Source organism: Lagopus muta, chromosome 1 (genome assembly GCF_023343835.1).
Source record: "Lagopus muta isolate bLagMut1 chromosome 1, bLagMut1 primary, whole genome shotgun sequence".
NCBI lineage: Eukaryota > Metazoa > Chordata > Aves > Galliformes > Phasianidae > Lagopus > Lagopus muta.
In genome coordinates, this window is record NC_064433.1 from 50,605,218 (window position 1) to 50,628,716 (window position 23,499).

The 23,499-nt window shown below is 48.1% G+C and overlaps 2 protein-coding genes across 4 annotated transcripts; both read left to right on the plus strand.

Moving 5' to 3' along the window:
• Positions 1-3,981: 3,981 nt before the first annotated feature.
• RAC2 (Rac family small GTPase 2) lies at positions 3,982-13,133 on the plus strand. Of its 2 annotated transcripts, none has more exons than XM_048951374.1 (7): positions 3,982-4,188; positions 6,705-6,776; positions 8,311-8,428; positions 9,810-9,872; positions 10,622-10,781; positions 11,935-12,090; positions 12,884-13,133. In XM_048951374.1, the coding sequence occupies exons 1-6, from the start codon at positions 4,154-4,156 to the stop codon at positions 12,084-12,086; spliced, it is 600 nt and encodes a 199-aa protein (XP_048807331.1). In that variant the 5' UTR covers positions 3,982-4,153; the 3' UTR covers positions 12,087-12,090; positions 12,884-13,133. The 2 variants fall into 2 exon arrangements, with proteins under 2 accessions (XP_048807331.1, XP_048807341.1); XM_048951384.1 differs by having other exon boundaries at positions 3,986-4,188; positions 11,956-12,090.
• Positions 13,134-15,890: 2,757 nt separating this feature from the next.
• Positions 15,891-21,575, plus strand: SSTR3 (somatostatin receptor 3). 2 transcript variants are annotated; one of them, XM_048951341.1, is made up of 2 exons: positions 15,891-17,693; positions 19,515-21,575. In XM_048951341.1, exon 2 carries the CDS (start codon positions 19,569-19,571, stop codon positions 20,775-20,777), a length of 1,209 nt encoding a protein of 402 aa, XP_048807298.1. In that variant the 5' UTR covers positions 15,891-17,693; positions 19,515-19,568; the 3' UTR covers positions 20,778-21,575. The 2 variants fall into 2 exon arrangements, with proteins under 2 accessions (XP_048807298.1, XP_048807289.1); XM_048951332.1 differs by having other exon boundaries at positions 15,891-16,415.
• Positions 21,576-23,499: the final 1,924 nt, after the last annotated feature.

Here is a 23,499-nt window from a genome sequence, read left to right on the forward strand (position 1 = left end):
AGAAGCAATATGTGTCCAAAACTAAGGATTGGAAGCTTTTTTTTTTTTTATATTAATTAATTAATTTATTTTTAAATTTATTAGCTTTTGCTTGACAGATTAAATTTAGGGTAGAGATCGCCCTGTATAGTTATACTAGAAAGAGCATTATGGCCTGAGGTGCCTCACCCCTTCCAGTTATGATCTCAGCTCTGAGTTGATTGCTTCCAACTAAGTATGGCAGACACTGAGAAACCACAGCAGTGAAGGGTGAGGGTTGGCAGCAAAATGGAGGGGTGGATGCTTCGTAGAATAATAGAAGCAAAGAAAGAACTAAAGGTAGCAAGCAGACAGATGGTATGAAGCTGTGTGAAAGGGGAAGTATGAAGAGGCAAAAGGGAAATACATCATGTTTGCTGGGACAGTTTGCAGAGAACAAATGTCTTCCCTGATGGAGGCCCAGCACACACAGAAAACATCTCACAGCCACACAGGACTGCCTGAGCAATAGCTCAGATAACATAAATTATATCAGGACCCAGATCCCTCTCATCCTTGTCTTATCCTATGGCAGAATACCGTAGAAAAAGAGGGAGAGATGGAGCGAGCCAAACTTCCCACTCATTTTTTAGAGGAAAAAACGGTAATGCCATGCATACTGTCCCTTGCCCACTGTCCTACATGAGTGCTATGCAAACCCAATGCGGATAGGTCATTCAGAATGGGCAATTCTTCCCTATTAGTGTCTTCCTCAAACTCAGCAAAGGGAATGAGAAAACCCAGATGACTGCCTTTCCTCCACCCTGCTACCCATGAAGAAGGAAACTAATGTCAAGAGCACCTCTTGGTGGTGTGAGAGCACATCAAAGCAGCAAAAGCTCTGTATTGGCTCACTTAGTGGTGTAGGAGGCAATTTCCTTCAGTTCCCTTCCCTTCCCATTCCTTCAGCATGCACAGTAGAGATATTTCAGTGTAGCAGGCACCAGTTGTTCTCAGAGCTATTATAATGTGTATTATTTGAATTTAATATCCTGTTTTTAATAATTTAAATATGATAGAAATAAAACTGTTAAAATTCTGCATGTAGAGCTCTGCTATTCCTCTGCAGAGCGACTGGCAGAGGAGGGGTGTTTATAAATTCACAACACAGATCTCTGACTTGGAAGAAAAGCCAGCTGGTCTGGCTATCCACACCAGTAGCAGGCAATTATCTTCCAAAAGCAATTTGCCCAGAATGAGGATGGAGAAATTCCACCTTGCCAGGACTTCTACAGCTCAGTTTTGGCCATACAAAGCTGCAGTGTCTTTGAAATGGAGCTCATCTGGGCATGGTTCTCTACAGTCCCTTCTGCCTAACTGCTTTGATCTTGACAGCAGGTGAGTGGTCCTTGTTCATCTCTGCCAGCAGGTCCCACTGTATGCCTGGGCAGGTTTTCACCCAGTATCCCTCAGCCTGGATCCCATACTCAGTGTCTTCATGTGACCATCACTCTGTCCCAACTCACTCTCAATATGTTCTCCATCTCTTTCCATCTCTTTAACCCCCAGCCTTTCCACCCCAGGTGATCACTCTCTGTTCCTGCCATCCTGCATCTTGCCATGCACTCCGGGGTATTTGAAAACTTTAGACAGAAGATCTGATAGAAATAGAAATGTTCTTCTGGATATGATGATTCCAAATGCAATTTCAGAAATGTCCAGGAAGGGGTTTCCTGATTGCCCATCCCAGACTGCCTGCCCCTGAATCCTTAGGGACCCTAATTGTCACTCAGAAATCTGCCACAGACAGTTCCCAATGTATCCACTTGTGAGCAAACTCCAATCAGGTCATAGAATCATAGAATCATAGAATCATAGAATCATAGAATCATAGAATCATAGAATCATAGAATCATAGAATCATAGAATCATAGCATCACATAATGGCTTGGGCTGGAAGGAACCTTAAAGCCCACCCAGTTCCAATCCCATGCCATGGGCAGGGCTGCCACCCACCAGCTCAGGCTGCCCAGGGCCCCATCCAACCTGGCCTTGAACCTCCAGGGATGGGGCATCACAGCTTCTCTGCGCAGCTGTGCCAGTGCCTCTCTGCTCCCTCAGTGAAAAACATCCCTTAGACATTTCATATAAATATCCTCTGCTTTAGTTTAAAAACATTCCCCATTTTCCTGTCACTATCTATCCATGTAAAAAGTTGTTTTCCCTCCTGTTTATAATTTCCCTTTAAATACTGGATTGCCCAGTGTTCCAAAACCTTCCAAGCACAGATGTGATACAGTTTTTCAAACTTTTTTGATAAATGGACTGATGTCAAGCTTGAGCCATCTTCTATTTCTACGGAGTCTCTACCTCCTGCTTGATCATTTTTCTGCAGCTGCCTGCCCTTTCCAGTTCCTAATGCTGCTGTCCCTATAGCAGCCTTTGTGACTCTCTCTTCTGTCTTTCTCTGACCTGTATTCCCTGCATTTCTACAGCTCATTCCTGCTCTTGCAGAGCAGCCAGTGGGTCTCCTCCCCCACTCCCTACCACCCGCAGAGGGAACACCTAGTACAGCTGCTAGTTTTGTGCTTCTGACACAGCCGCAAGGCTTGGAAACGTTCCACGGTTGAATGTTTTTGGGTTGCAGCCAACACTGAGTGGCGGATAGGAAAGCGCTACACACCTGAATGGGTCGACTGCAAAAACCTCCCGTGGCTGCAGCAGCACAAAGGTCACCAACCTTTGGAAAAGCAGTTTCCCTCAGCATTCCTTCTTTCAAGAACGTGCCAGCTTAACACCCACTGTTCTCGGCCTAACAGGCCTCCTGACAAACCTGGAAATTCTAATTAATTCTGTGTCACCACATCCCTTCCTCTCTCAAGTGCGCCTCTATCTATCTACCCACCAATTCAGGCTGAAGACATGAACACCTCCACTCTTTTCCAGGCATAGCATTGCAAGCTAGGGGAAGGAGGAGCTTCAGACTCATTTTGAGGGGTAAAAAGAAGGAGTAGAGCTCCACATCTCTTATTTCTGAAGGTGATTGCGTCCCTCTCTTTGTTGCTTAGCTCTAAAACTCTTCAAAATTCTGAGGACAAGATGAGGAAATCTATCAGCAGCTCTCATGGGCTGCTTTAGCACAGAGGGAGAAAATGGTTTGCAGGGACTCTCTTGCACAAGACTTAGCTCTTCTAGTAGCAGCAAGAGAAAGAAAATTCATTACATCCTCTGATGTGTTTACTCCTCTTCATGACAAACACATAGATACACTCAATGCTTTTTCCTACTAGTAATTCAGGAACAGATGAGGAAGGACTTTATTGCTCCAGGAGTGGTGGGACAAGCAGCCACGGGGTAGATGCTGCTTCCAAGGGGCTTAAGTTCCTTGTTCAGTCTTTGCAGAAAACACTATTTCTCTCAATATTTCACCACTGACACCGAGGGATAGACCCATTAAAGCTGGAAAGACCAAGATCATCCAATCCAATCTCCAGCCCATTCCCACCATGCCCACTGGCCATGTCCCTCAGTGCCACATCCACACGGTTCTGGAACACCTCGAGGAACGATGACTCCATCACCTCCCTGGGCAGCCTCTGCCACTGCAGCATCACTCTTTCAGAGAAGAAATTCTTCCTAATATTAAATCTAAACCTCCCCCAGAGCAATGTGAAGCCATTACCTCTTGTCCTTTTGATACAGGGAAGACATGAGAAATCTTCACTGCCTCATGTCCTTTGCTACTCTCACTGCAGATCCCCAGGCCTGTTTACACCTCCTTCAAACTCTGGATGCTAAAGATGAGAGGGGAAAGCCCACTCTTCCAGTTTCTCACCCTTCTCTAACATTGCCTCAGCTCTCATGCAAAAGCAGTTTGGTGCCCCCAGCTGTTGGCTTGAATGGGGCAGGGAGGCAGTGGGTTGAAACGTGGTGTGAAAAAAAATTACAGCAATAATCTCCCAAACCACAACCGTACATGCTCCGCCCGGCCTCACTGCAGAGTTGCGGTGGGAGGGGAGGAGGGACCAGAGGGCGATTGAGTGAAGTTCCTTCTTCCACTTCCTCCCTCTCTGCAACCTGACCCCTTGCTTCAGCTCAAGATCTGAGACCCAAATTTGCCCGTGTCTGCCGGCTGTTTGCCTTGACCTGACTTTCCTTTACCCCAGGCACTGTCCTCCACCACAGGTCTAAGGACATGCAAGCCATCAAGTGTGTCGTGGTGGGAGATGGGTATGTATCCCCTTCTTTTTCTCTGGGAGGGAGCGGTGGTGATGAGGGGTGAGGAAGAAGGTCGCTGCTTGCTGAGACCTCCCCAGCTTCATGTCTTATCTCCTGCAGCTCTGCATTGCATTTTTTGCTACTCTTTCTTCACCATGGCAAAGAATATGGCTCTGAAGAGCCTGGGGAGGGAGGAGAGGGTGCTTTGAAGGGCATTTGCAAAAGTGGAACTGTCACTCACAGGCCTGGCAGATCTGGCTCACATGCAGGAGGCAGTGGCATGGCATCACTAACAGACTCAACCTATGGGCAGGAGTCAGATTAAAAACCTGAGAGGTGCAAGTGCCCTGCTGCAGGGGAATGGCTCCTTGAAGGCCATCTGCTCACGGGGCTGGCCAAAGGAGGATGCAGAGCTATGGTCCTGATGATATATCCTCCAGTGTCTGCATGTTCAGCCTTTCTCAACATGTCCCTTCTTCAGTGTGTAGGGAGAGTGTTTGGTGATGGGTTTCTTTGGGCACAAGGAGAAGGGGATCACAATGAGTTGGGCATAGGTTTATACCCCTTGGAGGCGTGCACTGTCCATGTCCCATGATCTTTGGAAATCAATCTAAGCTGACAAAAAGCGAGGCAGTGCTGCTGGGGACCTGGGGGACAAGGTTTGTGGTCCACTGTCCTATGGGAGCAGTGGATGAAGGGAGCAGAGTCCAGCAGTGAGCAGGTCATCTGGCATGGAGTTGGTTAATTCATTTCCCAGCTGGGAGCTGGCCAGAATGTTATCTGGGGCAGCTATCAGGCAACAGATGAAGAGACATTTGCAGCAGCCTTGCTCCCCACAGTCACTTCCTCCTTCAGATCTATCCCAGGGAGGAAGAAGTCTGCAAACAACAATAGATGTCAGACATGTTCTCAGGGCTGGGGCAACAGAGTGAGAGGAAGAGACGGGGACTGAGAGAGTTCTGTGTAAGCATTGTTACATCTTGGAAAAGTCCTCTGAAAGGTGCAGGCTAGAGCTGGAAGAACAACAACACTGGGCATTGATATGTTGCCCTGTTAACCCGTAGCTTCCCCTTCACATATTACACCGACTCTTGTAAACAAGGCAGCATTCCTCTTATAACATGGCTAACTCCACTACATGTCCTTCTGACCTCAAATCCTCCTAAATCTTTTGTCTGCCCCACAATTCTGTTTCTCTTTATACTTCCTCACCCTCCACCTAGTTGTCTAGTCACCACCCAAAGCTCTATGGTTTTATTTCACACCCTTCACCTCCCTCCCACCCATACCAGTCTTGTCATTTTCCACCAGCTCAACCCTACTGACCACAGGACCTTCTGCCATCACTAAACTAAGCCCCTCGTGTTCCCCCACAGCTGTTCTGGCCTCATAGCCATCCCCATCACATATCCCCTGCCTCTTAGCTCTCCCTGAGTTCAATCACAGGACCTGCTTTGCCATAACCTTCACCTCTTTGGTGACCCTTGATGCTCCTCTTAGTTCAACCACACTAATTCAGAACCATCCCCTCCCTTCCATGCCTAACTCACCCCCTTGGCACCACAGGTCTTCTGAGCCATTCTGCATAGAGTGAGCCTCTGTGATCATCTGCAACAAGAGCTAAGAGGGAAGCTAGGGAAAAAGAGGATACTCAGTGAGGCAGATATAAGAATGGGAGGTGGCAGAGAGAAAAAAAAGCATCAGAGCATGCTGAAGTGCTGCTTCATCTTCAGCTGCTTCAGAGCGTGATGACTGAGGTAGATGTCTTACCACTATAGCAAAGATGCCAACTGTGCATGTCGAGGGCACATCAATACATACAGCCATAGCTCTGCAAGAGAAGACTTTGCAGGTACAGATGAAAAGCTTGGAGGTTGGTTCATGGCCAGATGGAGTGTCTCCACCAGTGCTCTTGCCCATTCTGTCTTATGCTGCTACTCTGACTTATTTCTCTCCATCCTCATGAAGTGTGTGGGTGGGGGAGGCTGAGGAAGGAGGAAGCACCAGCTACATGTGCAAAAAAGTGTGAGCAGCTTCAGTCAGCCACAAGGAGAGGCATCTTGCTGGTGGCTTGTAGCTCTTGGTAAGGGTGATAGTGCAGCTTGCAGTAGTTCATAGATGGTGCAAATTGTCAAGGCTGTAGACAGCTGGAAAGCTTAGTTCTGACATTTTGCACAAAGACACCGTGTGGCTGTTCTGGCTGTGAGTGTGCAGCACTGTGCACACTGGGAACATGGGCTCTTATCCTCACCTGGATGCAGTCTGACTGAGGGATCTCCATACCAGATCATAAAAACAAGCACTTGTGCTCAAAGGCAACCAACTGTTCTGGGTAAACATCGTGTCTTCCTTCCATCTGGTAGTCAAACCTATGGCTATGTTATGTCTAGTCTTGTGAATGTGTTAATCCTTCCAGGGTTCTCCTAACAAACTCTAGCTTTGAGTCATGGGAGGGTTTCTCCGTCTCACCCCTGGAAGACTGCCTGGACTACCACTGTTCTCAGCTATGTTTCTTCTTTCTCTTCCAGAGCTGTGGGGAAAACCTGTCTCCTTATCAGCTACACCACCAATGCCTTTCCAGGAGAATACATCCCCACTGTGTGAGTGACACATCTGCAGTCTGGGGGTGGGTGGGAGGCAAGGAAAGCAGGTTATAAAAGAATGTAAAGAGTCCCTGTTGCAAACCACCATACCAGTGGAGGAAGAGATGCCAAACCAACATGACTTCAGGTTGTCATTCACCTTTCACTAGAAGCACAAGTGGCCTTATAAAACCAAAGTATAAATGGAACATTTGGAAAACATAAACTAACCCAAGGCTCTAAACGCCTGCTAAGTTTACGAGTAGTAGATGAAGTCTTGCTGCCAGACTACAAAAAATGGACCAGACCCAGAGAAAGTGGTTTTCTGCGTGAGGGACCACACAGGCTTCCTTGCTCAAGGTACCTGCTGTTACTGAAGCAGGAACTGATAACCCTGGTGGTAAGAGCACAGGATTCAGGTAAATGTCAGAGCAGAAGGTCTATGCAATAGACCGTAAGCAAACTTACGGTTGCCTTACTACAAAAAAAAGACATAGAAGCCATGGAGTGTGTCCAGAGAAGAGCAACAGAGCTCTTGAAGGGTCTGGAGCACAAGTCTGATGGGGAGTGGCTGAGAGATCTGGGGTTGTTCAGACTGGAGACTCAGAGAGTCTCAGGGGAGATCTTATCACTCTCTACCACAACCTGAAAGGAGGTTATGGTGAGGTGGGGGGTCGGCCTCTTCTGCCATGTAACAGTGATAGGATTAGACATAATGGCCTCAAGCTGCACAAGGGGAGGTTCAGGTTGGATATTAGGCTATTTTCTTCTCAGAAAGAGTGATGTTGCAGTGGCTCAGGCTGCCCAGGGAGGTGGTGGAGTCTGGATGTGTTCCAGAACCATGTGGATGTAGCACTGAAGACATGGTCAGTGGGCATGGCGGGGATGGGCTGACATTTGGTCTAGATGATCTTAGAGATCTTTTCCAGCCTTAATGGTTCTATGATTCTTAGTCAGAGTAGCTGGATGCATTTTTCTCCCCACATTGTGTGAGGTATGTTTGGAGATGCATGCCGTGCATCCTCATACAGCACCATTGAGATACAACTACATGCTCCCTAAAGTGGGAAAATGAATGTGTCAGATTGCCATCTCAGGTACAAGAAAACCTGAACGCCCTAGTTTTTACTCTGGACCAATTTGCAACAGAGGCAGAAATAGTGATTGTGGCAGCAAGAACCTCTCTCTTCTTGGAAGCCAGTTTGTGTAAGAACAGCGTACCTTCCTGGAGTGGCTGTGAAATGGCCATGTATTTGTGGGCTGCATATCATTTTTCCTCATGTCTGAGACTCGTGGTTGGAGATGATGAAAGGAGGCCATTTTGTGTTCCTTGCAGTAAGACTTATCTCACAGTGGCAGCGTGTGTCATGAGCTCGTTCAAAAAGTCTTTTCATTGCTTCCTTCCTGTCACTGGTTTCACTTATGAAACATGAAAAATATACTAGAAACAACAGAGAAGAATCTACCCTTTGCCCTGCGAGGCACAGAGCAAAATTTTTTGCCCCATCCCTCTTCTACTTTTTGAGCCTCAATGTATGTCTCTGCATTTCAGGTTTGATAATTATTCTGCCAATGTGATGGTTGACAGCAAGCCTGTAAATCTGGGGCTATGGGATACTGCTGGACAAGAGGATTATGACAGGCTGAGGCCACTCTCTTACCCACAGACGGTGTGTCACACTCCATGCTCCTCCTACTCTGGTTCTTCAGATGTATTTTCTTTCCCTGCTGCAAAATCAACATTTGTCAGACAGCAATGATAGTATTGTTCCCTCCTCTCTTTGTCCTCTTCTGAGAATCCCTATGTTGATATACAATACCTGGAAATCCTAAAGGTAAAAGATATCAAAGGGTGTTTTGGAGTCCTCATCTACTCTTCATTACTGAGAAGCAAGGAAACTGAGATCCTCAAAACACTTATGAGTCCAGCTGACACTGGTTTTAATGTGGGATAGCTGCTTTATAGAGCCCTGAGAAACAAAAGCCCTTCTTAAGAAGTTAAAGTGGGTGAGGGAATTTAGGAGCAGGGGCAGGAGATTTCCACATTCCTGTGAACTCCTATTTTGGCTTCTTTAAAAGAGTGAGGTTTAAAAGAATGACCTTTAAAGAGTGGAGGTTTATAAACATGTATTTGATCTGCTGATGCCTTTGCTAAGTCCACTATTCTAGCAGAATAAATGGGTGATCCTCCCACCTTTCCTGGAGGATATTTTTCCTAGAAGTCTCTTGGAAAGCACAGAAAGAATCTGCTGTCTCAAGAATTGGTTTGAAGGTTGCCATTGCAACCAAAAGGGCTGGAATTGAGGCACTGTTTGTTCCAGCTATGTTTGGCCGCTTGAGAGTTAGATGCTTTATGTATACTGGCTGTCTAGACTCCATCTGCACACAGTGCAAGCATGCCTACTTCTCAACAACATACTTGTAGCTACCATAGAACATGTGCCAAGCATAGGTGGGTAAAACTTTTCTGAGGTGCTTGTCTCTGGTGGCTGTAGAAATATGGCAGAGGGCAGGTTGGGCCTGGCACTCAAAATTGAGATAGCTGAAGTTGGATGAAATATATTATAACTCTGAAGAGTTGCTTTGGCTTTGTTTTGTTTTAAATTGATGCCCAAATTGTGCCATGCCCAGAAGTGCTTATCCATACTCTGCCTCATTTGCTTCCTGCATGCCCACTTTTGGGGTTGAATGTCACTTTGTCTCAACAGCAGGCAATGACAGCTATCTGGTGTTCTCTGAGAAATGAACTGAACACTCTCAGACCGTTTCCCATACAAATGAATATTCTTACCACAAAAACCCCATCCTTATAGCTAAACGCTTGTCTCTTCTGATAGTGGTGGCTATGGTTACCATGAGTCAGGAGACTAAATATTCTTCCCTCCCCTAGAGGCAATCAACAGCAGTCTGGACAGTGTCAGATGGTGAGAGACAGCTTTCCCCAACATGACCCATTTTGGTGCCCACCCAGTTCTGCAATCCCTTCCCTGCCTCCTGTATTGCAATCCCATACACTCATTCTAACTCTGTACCATGGTTGCGTGCCTACAGGATGTCTTCCTGATCTGCTTCTCCCTTGTCAGCCCAGCATCTTATGAAAACGTCCGTGCTAAGGTGAGACAGAGCATCTTTGTCCATCAGTGGGTGAGAGAGTGAGTTTGGCGTTGGTCTTCTGAAGAGTTGACTGTGGATGGAGACTACTAAGGGGATGTCTAGAGCTAGGGGGGTAATATTGTTTTCTGCATACGTTAGAAGGAATTGAATGTCAGCCTGATTTCTGAGTCTTTTATGCATCAGCTAAAGAAGGTGGTCAACCCCACTGAAGAATTATAATTTTTCTTGATGAGCTACTCTGTGTGAGACCACAGGCTTATGTTCTGATGGCAGCTTTTATCCAAGACTGTCCATAGAATATGAGAAGCTGGTACCCACATCCTTTGTATAGGAAGTGAGGGAGGAAGGAGAGATGGAGAAAAACATAGTGTTTCCTTCCTGCAACTCTCAAGTTCCTCCTTGGTTTTCAGAAAGCTGTGAGGGATAGAGAACAGCTTATGCTTTCATTAGTAGATTGTATTTAGCACTGTCTCTCCTTTCACTTCTCACTATTCCCCTGCACTGGTGTCTGAGTTCCTGAGGGATTCAACTCATGCTTTGAGCTCCATGTCTGTAGACCCAGCAACAGGGGCTGGTCTGGGCCAGGCTGTAGTGCCCAACACTAAATGGAAGGGCATCTTGGAAGGACAGGATGTCCTGTTAACGTTTTTGAGGGTGCCCTTTTATTTCACTCATGCATGTCCTTTCTTGTCTTTTTATTTCACTCATGCATGTCCTTTCTTGTCTCTGCAATTTTGCTCCCTCATTAGTGGTTCCCCGAGGTGCGGCACCATTGCCCCAGCACTCCCATCATCCTGGTGGGCACAAAGCTGGATCTTCGTGATGACAAAGACACCATTGAGAAGCTGAAGGAGAAGAAGCTTTCTCCTATCACATATCCTCAGGGTCTTGCCTTGGCCAAGGAAATTGGTATGTGCTTTGCAGGCAACACTGAAAAAAGAGAGGCAGAAGATAAGGGCTTCCTCTCAACCTTTTGAGGCTTCCTTAGAAGTATATCTGAAGAACAGGGGGCATGGGACAAAAAGCACTTCAGGAGACTTAGGAGGGAGATGTGCTTCTTGAGGAAACATAAACAACTCAAGCCTCTGTCTTCTGCTTCTCTCTAGACGCCATCCTCAATACACACATAAATATGCACTCGCACAGTCTGCTCCCCTTTTACTCTGCTATTTCTATCTGGGCCAATATTTTCCTGTGAAAGCCGCAGCTGCTGTGTGGGCAGAGGCCTTCCGGAAATAGGCAGAAGACTGAGTTTTCTAACATCTCTCAGGAAGAGATGCAACAACAATTTCCTCAGATATCTATGTCTCACCCCCCAATCTGGGCATCAGCTTCCCCCTGTATTTTGGGACATTGCACAAGTGTTTGCACCAGGTAACCCCTTGTCTCAGCTGTGGAAGAGAGGGTGAGGAACACAAGTTGAAGGACAAGTTTTCAACTGACTGTTCAGAAGTGAATGTGGGAAGCCAGGGTAGCATAGCCAGCATCACACAGCCTCAGATCTGACAATGGGAGTGGGAAATAAGCAAGTCCTGGTCTTGTACAGCTGAAACAGCTTTGCCCTGAGGTCAGGATTGCCTGAGTCAGAGAAGCATGCCCTGATTTTGCTGTATGGATTTGGTCACATGAGTTGTGTTTCTTCAGTTTGGGCAAGAGCCAAGTGCCTTGCTCTGCAGCACAAGATTTCTGAGAATTGGGACTGCAGAGCTCCAAAAGTGAGGTGCTGTGTGATTTAAGATGCCACCAAAGGTTCTTGTGATCAGTCTGAATGACACTTGAAGCATAAGGAAACTAAAACCTCATCTCAAGAGGAGATTCAGGTGATGTTTAGGTATACACATCAGGACATATCTGCAAAACAGGCACTGAGGGAGGAGGGCGTTGTGGCTATGAGGTAATTGAACCAGAGTTGTGCCGCTGACACAGATACATTCCTCCCTCTCATCTTGACAGCAATCTGTGGTATTCCTCCTCCTCTTGCATGGTTCTGAGTCAGCAGCATTCACAGCAAGCTCCTGCATACCCAACCTGCTTACCCCCATTTCCTCCCTCCCCATTACAGCACCTGCTTTCCTCCCAACAGACTCTGTGAAATACCTTGAATGCTCAGCGTTGACGCAGCGTGGCCTGAAGACGGTGTTTGATGAGGCCATCCGAGCAGTCCTCTGCCCACAGCCCACCCGAACGAAGAAACGAGCATGCAGCCTTCTCTAGGACAGTAAGTGTGAAAGGGATCCCTGGGAAAGACACCAGTGGCCATGTCCCTGGAGGCTCAAGGTGAAGTTAGAGGGTGCCCTGGGCAGCCTGAGCTGGTGGGTGGTAGCTCTGCCCAAGGCAGCGGGTTGAAACTAGATGACCTTTAAGGTCCACTCTAACCTAAGCCATCCTATGATTGCTGCTCCTGAACCCAGGTGGTTAGGATCTGTTGCATCTGGTGGAATGGGCCATCCTCCTTAGGGAAAGGACAGAATGTGGTAGGATGAAGACTGTGGGCACCTTGTCCATTGCCTGCCCTTGTGCAGGTTTGCACCCATCTCTGGATGCAGGGAGGCCCAGAATTTCTTGTTTCTGCCCTCACAGAAACTGTCACCTTCTGCCATAGAAAGAGCAGCATCCACATTGCCCTGAGGATGACCTGCTGTGAGCTATGTAAAGCCACAGCCTTTATCTACAAAGAGTGGTAAAAAAGCTGTTCCTTATTTATGGGAAATTGCCCAAATAGCTCTTCCTCTTCTAAGTCCCTGCTCAGCTCAGGGGATGTTTTGCACTGCTGTGCATTGGCAGACTGCAGCTGGGCCCCCAGGCTTTGCTCCTCACATTGTCCTTTTTTGCCCGTCCCATCAACTCAAGGGTGCAAGGCAAAGCTGGCCAGAGTCTGAGGACAGAGAGGAGTGAGATCTTTCCAAGCAGGACCTGGCCCTTTCCTTCTCCCCCACTACCAGGGCAAAAGGAGGGAGGGCAGGAGTATGACTGGGCTGGTTTCATGAGGCCTGTTTTTGTTTTGGCTGCAGGTTCTGGCCCCATCCTGATGCCAGGTTCAGCCTCACATGCAGGAGAGCGATGCCTCCACCATCCCGGAGCTCAGTACCTTCTGGCGGTCACTGTGCTTTTTACTTCTGCTAGCTTGAAAGACTGTTGTGGGTCTTCGGCACTGGTTTGTCCATTTACACAAGTGCCCCATGCCCCGGCTGCCCCATCCTCACCACCTTTCAGATCACAATGAGACCCAATAAACAGACCAGTCCATATGTCCTTGCCAAGCCCGTGGTGCAAATGTTGTGTTAGCCAAGACAGCATGGTGGTCACAGGAAAAAGTTTCCTCATCCCCTAGCAAGGCTTTCCCTCCTCTGCAGACTTTGGGAGGGGCCACCCAGCCCCAGACTGCTCTCAGTTTGCAGGGTGCTGGGGACACCCTTTTACCACAATACATCTGCACAAACACTGCTGGTTAGCTGTCATAGGTGGTCATATTGGTATTCACACTTGGTCACACTGCCAGGCACAGGCAGAACGAGAACAGGAAGGGGGAGGGCAGAAAAAGATAAAAAATACAACAGAGGAATGAGTCACCAGCCCAGACAAATCGCCTCCAAGTCACTAAAATTAAGCTGGAGAGAGTGGTCCCAGCGGTACAATGGATCTGGCAGCTGTGAGCACCTGCCTTGCTGATGCATTGCAGGGACTTGAGAAGCAGAAGTGCTATGGGGTGACTGCCACCACCTCCGCTCGTGGGTGGGAGGAGGGCTCCGGGTGAGATGATTGGCAATACAAAATCCTGCAGTCCTGGGAGGGCACAGGGAGCTGTGGAGTCAAGCCAGCTCGCCTCTCCTGGATGCAGATCTGCTGCTGAATTCCAAAGGCTGTGTCCTGCACAAGTGGGTGGCATGAGTTGTGTCAGCAGTAACACAACATGGCAAAGCCCTTGGGGTACCCTTCTGTCAGGGAAACTTCTCTGAATTCAATGCATGGCTGTGTCTGGGTACAGCAGCTCAATGCAGTAATATGGTTTAGACAATGCTTTCAGTTATATGGTCTGATTTTTGAATGGTTCTGTGTGGAGCCATGAGCTGGACTCAGTGATCCTTATGGGGCCTCTTCCAACTTGGGAATTCTATGATTCTGTGGTTCTATGGAACTCTAGCCACTGATATCTGCATAGCAATCCTGGAGGATGTCCTGCAGCAGCAAGTTCCATAGATCGCACATGAGCTGTCAAATGAATTGTCCAAGCTCGGTTTAAAGTAACATAAATTGTGTCTACACCAATCCAGAGAAGCAGAAAAAACGTCTGGGCATGCACCTGTGGAAGGGCAAGGGACAGATCCCTTTGAGATTGGGATCCAGCCTCCTTTAAACAGTGTAAACATTACTCAAACCACTGAATTCCCACTCGCTCTCTGGTTTCCAAGCTTTTACCATCATACTGCATTGAATGCTCTGTCCCCTACTGCATGCAGTGATGCAGAGGGGAGAGGCTTGCTATATGCATGAAACAAAACGGGTGTATCTGCCTGCCACTGGAGAGGCACAAGGTGAGCTCTCCTTCCAAGACAGCCCAAGCAGCTTGCACAGCCCCTGTTGGAGCTGCTGAGAACGGGACAAGGCTCCAGGCTTGTAATCAGGTAGACATTGGCCTCTTCCCCCTGGTAACTGCAATAGGATGAGAGAGAGCCTCCTCAGGTTGTGCCAGGGGAGGTACAGATTGGATATTAGGATATTCTTCTCTGAAAAAAGCGGTGCTGCAGTGGCACAGGCTGCCCATGGAGGTGGTGCAGTCACCATCCCTGCAGGTGTTCCAGAGCTGTGTGGATGTGGCACTGAGGGCATGGTCAGTGGGCATGGTGGGATGGGCTGGAGGTTGGACCAGGTAATCTTAGAGATCTTTTCCAGCCTTAATGATTCTGTAATTCCACGCTGACAAGCCCTAATGAGTGGACCTCTGCCATTATGCTTTTTATTCTTCTAAGGCACAATTTACGTGGACTGCCTGTGCAGTGCTGCAGCCACCTGCCTTGCCATGACAAAGACAACCACTGGGTGCTGCCCATGCCATTCCTTCCCCATTGAGGTCTCACATCCTCTGTGTCTCCAGACAATGTTGCAAAGACTTCAGTTATCCTGACAACTTTGTAACTTGCCTTCACCTGCTCACCTTTGAGGACCACTGGCTGGACATAAAACTGTTGAAACAGATTCAGAAGTCCGGTTTTTAGGCCACAGCTAAGTTCTGATCACAGGGATGCTCTGCTTGTGTTGAGGTTTGAACCATCCCAAATGCCCGTAACTCCTATGCCAAATGTCAAGAGCTAGATGACTACACAGCACAAGGAGTCACAGCTGCTAGATGCAGCATAGAGAAGTGGTGAGAAGTATAGGGAAGCACTCAGAGCAGGGAATGAGATGGGGAAATCCTAATTTCCTTCCTGGAGAAGAGCTGTCACAAAATTACTTGATTTTTTATCCTGCCTCTTTTATTCTGGATCTGCCCCTTGCAGCACAGGTGAAAACTAGTGAGAGAGTTTGGGGCTGTCATTTTTATTTTTTTTTTTCCCCAATGAAGGTGTAAAATACATGACATACTGCAAGGAGCTAAGGGAGAGAGAGCTAAGACAAACAGCCCCCTCTTTGCCCATCTACCTCCCCGCTCATGGGGTACAGCAGAAGCAATAAGCATTTGCATGCTCAACAACATCCCTCTTCCTGAGCATCTCACCAGCCAGAAGGGTTTGCTGTGTCCCTGCAGCAATCAGCAGTGGTCCTGCCTGCAAGATGCTGCCAGCAGGTTGCTCCTCCGGGGGGAGAGTGGGGAGGGAATTGCAGAGTGCTTTGCACTGCCACCCCCATCTCACAGAACAGAACCTGGCAGAGCCGAGCCACCCTCTCCCCCCCCCCCCTCCCCCCCCAGCTGCACCATTTCGCACCACACAGATGCTCTCTGCATCCCTCTCATCTCCCCTCCACCCCCTCCTTCCACCCTGCTCCTCCGTCACCGAACCCGCTGTCTCCCACCCCCTCCCCTGCACTCTCCTCCTCTCTTCTCACTCCCCTCCTGTATTTCTACCCTTTTCTCTCTCCATTTCACTCCTTTCTCCCTTTCATCCCTTCTCCCATCGCTCAGCCCCTCATTCTCATTCTCTGCCGCCTCTCCTGCACCGGGTGCCCATTGGTTGTCAGGATCCGTCCCCCACCAGCTGCCACCCCTCTCCATCTGCCGCCCCTGGCCGCCAAGCCCCCCTCTCTGCAGATTGACGGTGGACCAGGAGATTTGTTGGGGTCCTCAGAGCCACTGATGTGGGGCTGAGGGGCCTGACACCCCTGGATGGCCACGGCCACGAGTGGGCCCTGGGGGTGAGGAGGAGACGTCCCGCAGCAGTCAGGGATGGAGTGATGGGCAGGTCCAAGGAAGAAGGACTTGTGGCTCTGCTGATAGGATATTTTAGACTCCCTCCCTTCTGGGACTGCTTTCCTTTAAAAAGGGGAAGGGGAAAACTATGACACGGATTCTCACGGTGAAGCAGAGGAAAATGTGCATTCCAACGACACGTAAGTACCAGGCAGCTCTGTCTGCTCTTCCCAGCTGTCTCCCGCGGGCATGAGTCCATGCAGAAGTTAACTCTGCCACCCCACAGAGGAAACATTCTGACTCCCAGCTCTGCCAGCACCCTGCCACCTTGCTCAGCCTGCAGTGAGGCAGGGGCTGTCCTGAGCTGGAACAGGACTTTGGCAAACAAGGTGGGGAGGGTGGCAAGGAGGTAGCAAGTTACTGGGCTCAATGGTCTCTCCTGGCTTTTAGCCCTGCTTTGTAGACAGGCTTTAGCATCCTCCTCCTCCCAGTCAATGCAGAAATGTAGAAAAATGTCTATATAGATATATAGATACTTAAATTGGTTGCACCAACTCCCAGCTTCCTCCTATCTCTCTGCCCACACCTGCTCTCCAGCTGTATGGGCCAGATGTATTCTGGCAGCACCTGTTGGAAGATCCCAAGTCTCCTTCAACAGATTCTGTCCACATCATTAGGAACAAACCCCAAGCAGATGCCAACACACTTCAGTCCAAAGCCAGTTTTCCTTGCCACTTTCCACCTATGCAGGTGCTGCCAGAGCAGTGTGGATCCAGCCCAAATTAGGTACTGATGTTCTGTGGTTGTTCTGTCAAACTAGCCAGGGCATTTGATGTGGAGTTTGAGCTGGTAGATGGTGCCTGACAAAGTTAGTGGGGCACAGATTGACCACCCCTGCTTAAAGACAAAGTTTGCCCACCAGGATTGTACGAGCAGGAGAATTCATCTTCTGCTCCTTATAGTGAATCAGTGTTTCATATTGCATGCTTTAGCATTTTTATAGGGATTTTGGACCTCTGAAGCTGGCTTTAATGTATTGCTAAACAACAATCTGAACAACCAGCTTTGAAGTCTGGACCCCAGATATTTTCCCATATGCTTTTCATACCATCACAGGTGTCCTCATATGTATTTATCATTTGTGGGGCTTTATCTCCAAATGCCCTTTTGGAAATTCCTGTGCATGTAGAAGGAACATCCTAAAGGGATTTCTAACAATGTCCCCACATTTTAGAGGATCATCTTTTTATGTACAAATTGTTCTGTTCTCTGTTAATGTTCACAAGGATCTTTTTCCTCAGAGTAGACATTTCCTTCTCCTTCCTCCAACAAAGGCTAATGGGCACATATGTCACTGGAACAGCAGTGGAAAAAGATCTTAGAGCTTGGAAACAAGTGTCAAATTGCATCTTACTCTGTCCATTCATTGCAGATAATCATCATGCATGGGACAGCCCAGTACTGCAGAACCTCAAGAGGTGGGCTTCCATCAAGACAGTGTGTCATGTCGCAGCCCAAGGCACCTTCACATAAAGAAATGCAAACAATTCCAGTCCTTCAAAGCTCATTTAAGTATAGCAGGAAACATTTATGCAATAACCAATTGCATAATTAAGAAGTTGTGGATGCCCCATCCCTGGAGGCATTCAAGGCCAGGCTGGATGTGACTCTGGGCAGCCTGGTCTAGCGCCTCTGGCAGGGGGGTTGAAACTGGGTGATCCTTGAGGTCCTTCTCAACCCAGGCCATTCTATAATTCTATGACTGGGCTTACGACATAGCTGTCCAGTTGCCTCTTCCTGCGGTCTGTCAGATGAGGTTCTTTCAACATAAGATATGGCACACCACACTGAAGTCTGCTGGGTTTTGCCTATCTGATACCTAAGAACCATCCAAAACTGAGCTCTGCCCTGAGGTTTCCAAAAGCTGCAATGACATCAACAAAAAAGACAAAAAGTTGTACATCAAGACATACATGAACAATATTGAGATCCTCTGTAGACTCCAACTGGGAGAAAATTTTCTGGAGAGCTTCTGGCCTCCTGAACATAGTTAATGTTTGGAGTTCTTTCCTTTGAGATCTCCAGGTTTCATTTCAAGAGTAAAAGAGCTTCAGAACCCTGAGAGATCTGTATAAAGGGGAACCTCAGGTCCCTGGCATTTCCACCAAGCCATCACAATTTCCAAGGAGCTGGTTCTCCAGAAAATTTTGCTAGAGCTGGAGTAGACTCTGAAAACATCACACATCTGCCCTGCATAAGTTATGCCAACAAGTCTCTAGTTTGGACTCCGTTATATTTCTAGAGCCCTGACTGAGGACAAAAGGCATTCTCTCCCCTTCTCTGTCTCTCCTCTCCCTGCAGCTCTGCGCCCAGTGTCAGCAGAGAGCTGGTAGAGGACAGAGAGTTTGTTTGTTCAAAGCTCTCTCGGAGTGAGCTGAGAGTGCGGTTTCCATGCCAAAGCCTGATGTAATGGGCAATTGGGCAACTCAGATTAGGAAGCCTGGGACACTGCTTTGGTGTTGTGAACAGCTGGGGCAGGCAGAGCCACCTCAATTAACAGGGAGCAAGAGGAGAGAGAGAAAACAAGCCAAAGAGACAAGGGAGAGCTCTGTGCTTATCCCTCCTGAAGTACCCAAAATAATGTAGCTCTTATTTTACTTTCAAATCAGCATAACACAAAACAGCAACTCTTCAGCTCAGGTGCTGCTCTCAGTTTCCAGGCTTGAAGTAAGTGTGGAGATGCTTTAATTTCTGCTGGTGAGGCTAACAACCCCATGGTGACCTCCCAGGTCCAAAATGAGCTTCAGGAAGAGAATATTCGGTGAATGGAGGATCCAAAGATTCCATAGGCACTTTGTCCCTGGATATCTCCCCCTCTTTTGTTCATAAGGCACCTGCTCCTCATAAATGAGAATTAGGTCTCTCATATCTGCTCCTCCAGTGCTGTAGCCATCAACAGAAAACAAGGAATTTCCCCGTACCTAACCTACTCTTCCCGGATGATCTTTTCCTAGAAGAGAATATCCTCTTATCCCACACTGAGTCACGTCCCTGTTTATCCTGCTGTGCCTTCTGCACCTCTCAAGTCTGAATGGGATCAATACTGTTCTGCATGTTCCAGTGGCTGCCTGTACCCACTCACCCATCTCAACTTCCCACGCCTGTTCAACCCGTAGACGTGAAGATGTAGACCCGTAGATGTAGACCTGTAGATGTAGAACCGTAGATGTGAAGGTTCTATTCATGGCTTGTTCAGCTGTCAAATTGCTGCTGTAAATTTCTTCTCTTCTCACCTCCAGGTTGCTAACTGATCCTGCAGGGAGACTTTCCTCACCTTCTTTTCTGCTTCTGCTATGGACACTTCTGCTTTCAGCCTCCCCACGCCAACAGTGTCAGAGGAGGGGAATGCCTCTGATAGCTGGGCAGGCTTCATCAGCCCCAACAGCTCCACCACCACCACCAGCCCTGGTGTGGTTGTCAGCGGTGTCCTCATCCCCGTGGTTTACCTCATCGTCTGTGTGGTGGGGCTAATTGGAAATTCTCTGGTCATTTACGTGGTTTTGCGACACTCTGTGAGTGAATCAGTGACCAACGTCTACATCTTGAACCTGGCCCTAGCTGATGAACTCTTCATGCTGGGTCTGCCATTTCTGGCAGCACAAAATGCCCTATCCTACTGGCCATTTGGGTCCTTCATGTGCCGCTTGGTGATGGCCGTGGATGCCATCAACCAGTTCACCAGCATCTTCTGCCTGACAGTGATGAGTGTTGATCGCTACCTGGCTGTGGTCCATCCTGGGAAGTCCTCCAAATGGCGAACAGCACGAGTGGCCAAGGCTGTGAGTGCCACTGTGTGGATGCTGTCGTCCATAGTGGTGCTGCCCGTCGTGGTCTTCTCAGACGTTCCTTTAGGTATGAGCACATGCCACATCCAATGGCCAGAACCTGCCTCAGTTTGGCGAGCTGGATTCATCATTTACACTGCCACTTTGGGCTTCTTTGGGCCACTGCTGGTGATTTGTCTCTGCTATCTTCTCATCGTTGTGAAGGTCCGTTCTTCCGGCAGGAGGGTGAGGGCTCTGTCCTCTAAACATAAGCTTTCAGAGCGCAGGGTGACTCGCATGGTGGTGACTGTTGTGGCTGTCTTCGTCCTCTGCTGGCTCCCCTTCTACGTCCTCAACATAATCAATGTTGTTTGTCCACTGCCAGAGGAGCCGTCCCTCTTCGGTGTCTATTTCCTCGTGGTGGTGCTGCCATATGCCAATAGCTGTGCCAACCCTATCATCTATGGCTTCCTCTCCTACCGCTTCAAGCAAGGCTTCCGAAGGGCCATCTTCAGGCAGTCCCGCCGTGTCCAGAGCCAGGAAGTGCCAGAATGTCCCCCAGAAAAGTCTGATGATGAAGGAGAAGAAAAGGAGATCAGCAAGATCACCCAGAATGGCAATGACAGACAGGAGCGCCCTCTAAGCAGCAGGGCAGGAGAAAGCAATGAGCAAAAACCACTCCCTGAGGAGCCTGTGGGCTGTGAGAAGAGCAGCAAGCTGCATGTCAGCTATTTATGATGGAAGGGATGGTGCAGGGGAAAGAGACTGGGACATGGGATCCCTCTGTGCTATCCTATCTCAGAGACAATGTGAGAAGCTGATACAAGGCAATATTACAGATTATGCTTCAAGATGAAGAGGGCTCCATGAGCTTGTGGAAAAAAATCCAAAGCATTGTACTTGGCTTTGGAAGGGACGCTTAAGTTTTGTGTGGCAAGAAGTAAAGGAAGGGCTGGATCTAGGGAGAGCAGAACAGGATATGGGAACAGGCAATATGGAGAGAGCAAGGTCTGTCCTATGCTGCATGATTCACCTTTGATCACCCACCTATGAAGAGCATCAGCTACCATGTGACTGGCACTTCAAGGAAATGCTCAAAAAGGTATAAGTGATGTGTGCCTCTGAAGATCTAGAACAGGCATCCCAGTGTCTTGGTTGTCTTCCTGTGGACATGAGAAGCGGTTTATCCTGGAGTAAGAACAAGAAGGACAAATCTCTGCAGCTAAGACCCACCAGCAGCCTGTTGCATGAATGGCTGACATCTTTTTAGCTCTTCAGAAAGTCTTAGGGACAACTTACCCCCTCACTGGTCCTGGCTGGAGACCACTCGATAATGAGAATTACACAGCAGTGCAAATGGGACATTTCTTTCCCAAACTCTACAAACGTCAAGCTTTTCTGGTGACTGCACCCTGATAGAAGACGTAACAAGTAGAAAATAAGCCAGTGAGGCATGGGTTAGAGGCATGTTTCTTATAAACTGAACTGCCTTTTCTCTTTTTCTCTCCCTCAGCCTGGCTGTAAATAAACAAAATGCCTTTGGACTTAAAAGCCAACTGAGCAGAACAATTCTGTGTGTTTAGGAGAAGAGATGCTATAGATTTGGCTCTCCTGAGAATACACAATCTCTCTGATCTCTGTATAAAGGAATGTTTGGCTGGTACAGGAGATCAAAGTATGTATCAGCAGAGAATGGGGGCAGGAAGGAGAGGAGGCCAGAGGGATCTCCAATGTGTGTTGGAGGAGTCTGGGAAATACTAGCAGCTGATTGTTCTTGTGGGAAACTGTGGAGTGTTTGGCTCTGGATGGAGAGGAAATGATGTGCCTGCAAATGTTTGAAAGTGGTTGTATGTAAAAATTTGATCAGTGGACTGTATGTGTGTGAGAATGGCTGAACAGGGTCAAGGACTGAGGAGTCAGCATTGGAGGGGAATGCATAGGGGTTTGGCACTGCGGGATGGATACAGATATGTACAGATAAAGATTTGTGTGTGCATAAGTGCATAAAAATGCAGGTGAGGAAGAATGTTTATGCAACTGTGGGATGTTTAAGTGTAGGCATGCAAGTATATATAGCAGTGAGTGTGCATGTGACAAGTTGTGTCAGAGTGCAAGAGGGTGTGTGCTGCTGTGAGTGTTGGATGAGTGTGCATCAGCTGCTGGAAGGAAGCTGTAAGTGAGCCTGTGGAACAGCAGCAATGCACAGGGGTGGGTGGGATGAAGGTCTTTCCGATCACTTTGGCTTCATTCCTACAGGCTCTGTCTGTCCTCACACCTCGAGCTTCTCCATGAATGCTGTTGCTAAGCTACAGCCACCAAGAAGATTCTCATACCAGAGCCCCTGGTAGTACATGGGCACTTTTGTCCACAGACAATTTAAAGTTCCCTTAGCTATGGAGATATAGACTCCAGGTAGGGTCAATGACAAGAGCTGGCTGAGTGATAAAGAGATGTCTCACAGGACACTTGAAAGAAGGCATGTGGTGTGAAGGATGGCATGGGGGAAGTGTGCTAGGACAGGAGGCTCAGCCTCACTAGCCAAAGCTGAACTCACAGTAACAGTACCAACCTTTTGCTTAGCTCCTCTTATAAAACACACTCCCCTGAACAAGAGCAGTCATATGCTGAGGAGTGTAGGCTCAACTCATGGAGAAAAGAAAATGACTGGTAGCCAGTTTCTATCTTCTGCTACCTTTTCATATCCCCCCCTCCTTCCATACATGCACCAGCTCCCCACTCCGTAGGCTGCAGTGAGGCTGTAGTGAGACAAGCAGCCAAACTATTCATGGATGTGGGATTCACAATCTGTTGCACTAAAAAGACTCCTTTTTTCTTTTTTTTCTTTTTTTTTTTCCTTGGGAAGCTCCCACAGCACCCAATGGAGCACAATGAAAAAATCTTAGCAGAATGAAGATGAACTGCTGAAGCCCCTGCCTGCCTAAAGGGTTAAAATGAGTAGAAAAGGAAAAAGATACGGCTACCAAGTAGGCAGACGTGTGGACAACGCAGCTCTTTAAATGGCAGCCTGTCCTGTGCTTCTTGCATCAATGAGTAGAGAAAAGTGAATGTGGAGCACAGCCAGCACAGCAATCCCTGTAGAACAGAGGAAAAATGATATCAACTATGGTGATGGCTGATAGCCAGGGACTAAAAAAGGCATGGGATAAAGAATGGGGACCTTGCTGCAATCATAGAATCATTAAGGTTGGAAAAGATCTCTAAGATCACCCAGTCCAACCTCCAGCCCATCCCCACCATGCCCACTGACCACGTCCCTCAGTGCCACATCCACACGGCTCTGGAACACCTCCAGGGATGGTGACTGCACCACCTCACTGGGCAGCCTGTGCCACTGCAGCATCCCTCTTTCTGAGAAGAAATTTTTCCTAATATCCAACCTGAAAGCATCTGAGAGGAGTGAGAGGAGGCATAGTAAGCCACTGCTTTCCCTACCAAACTG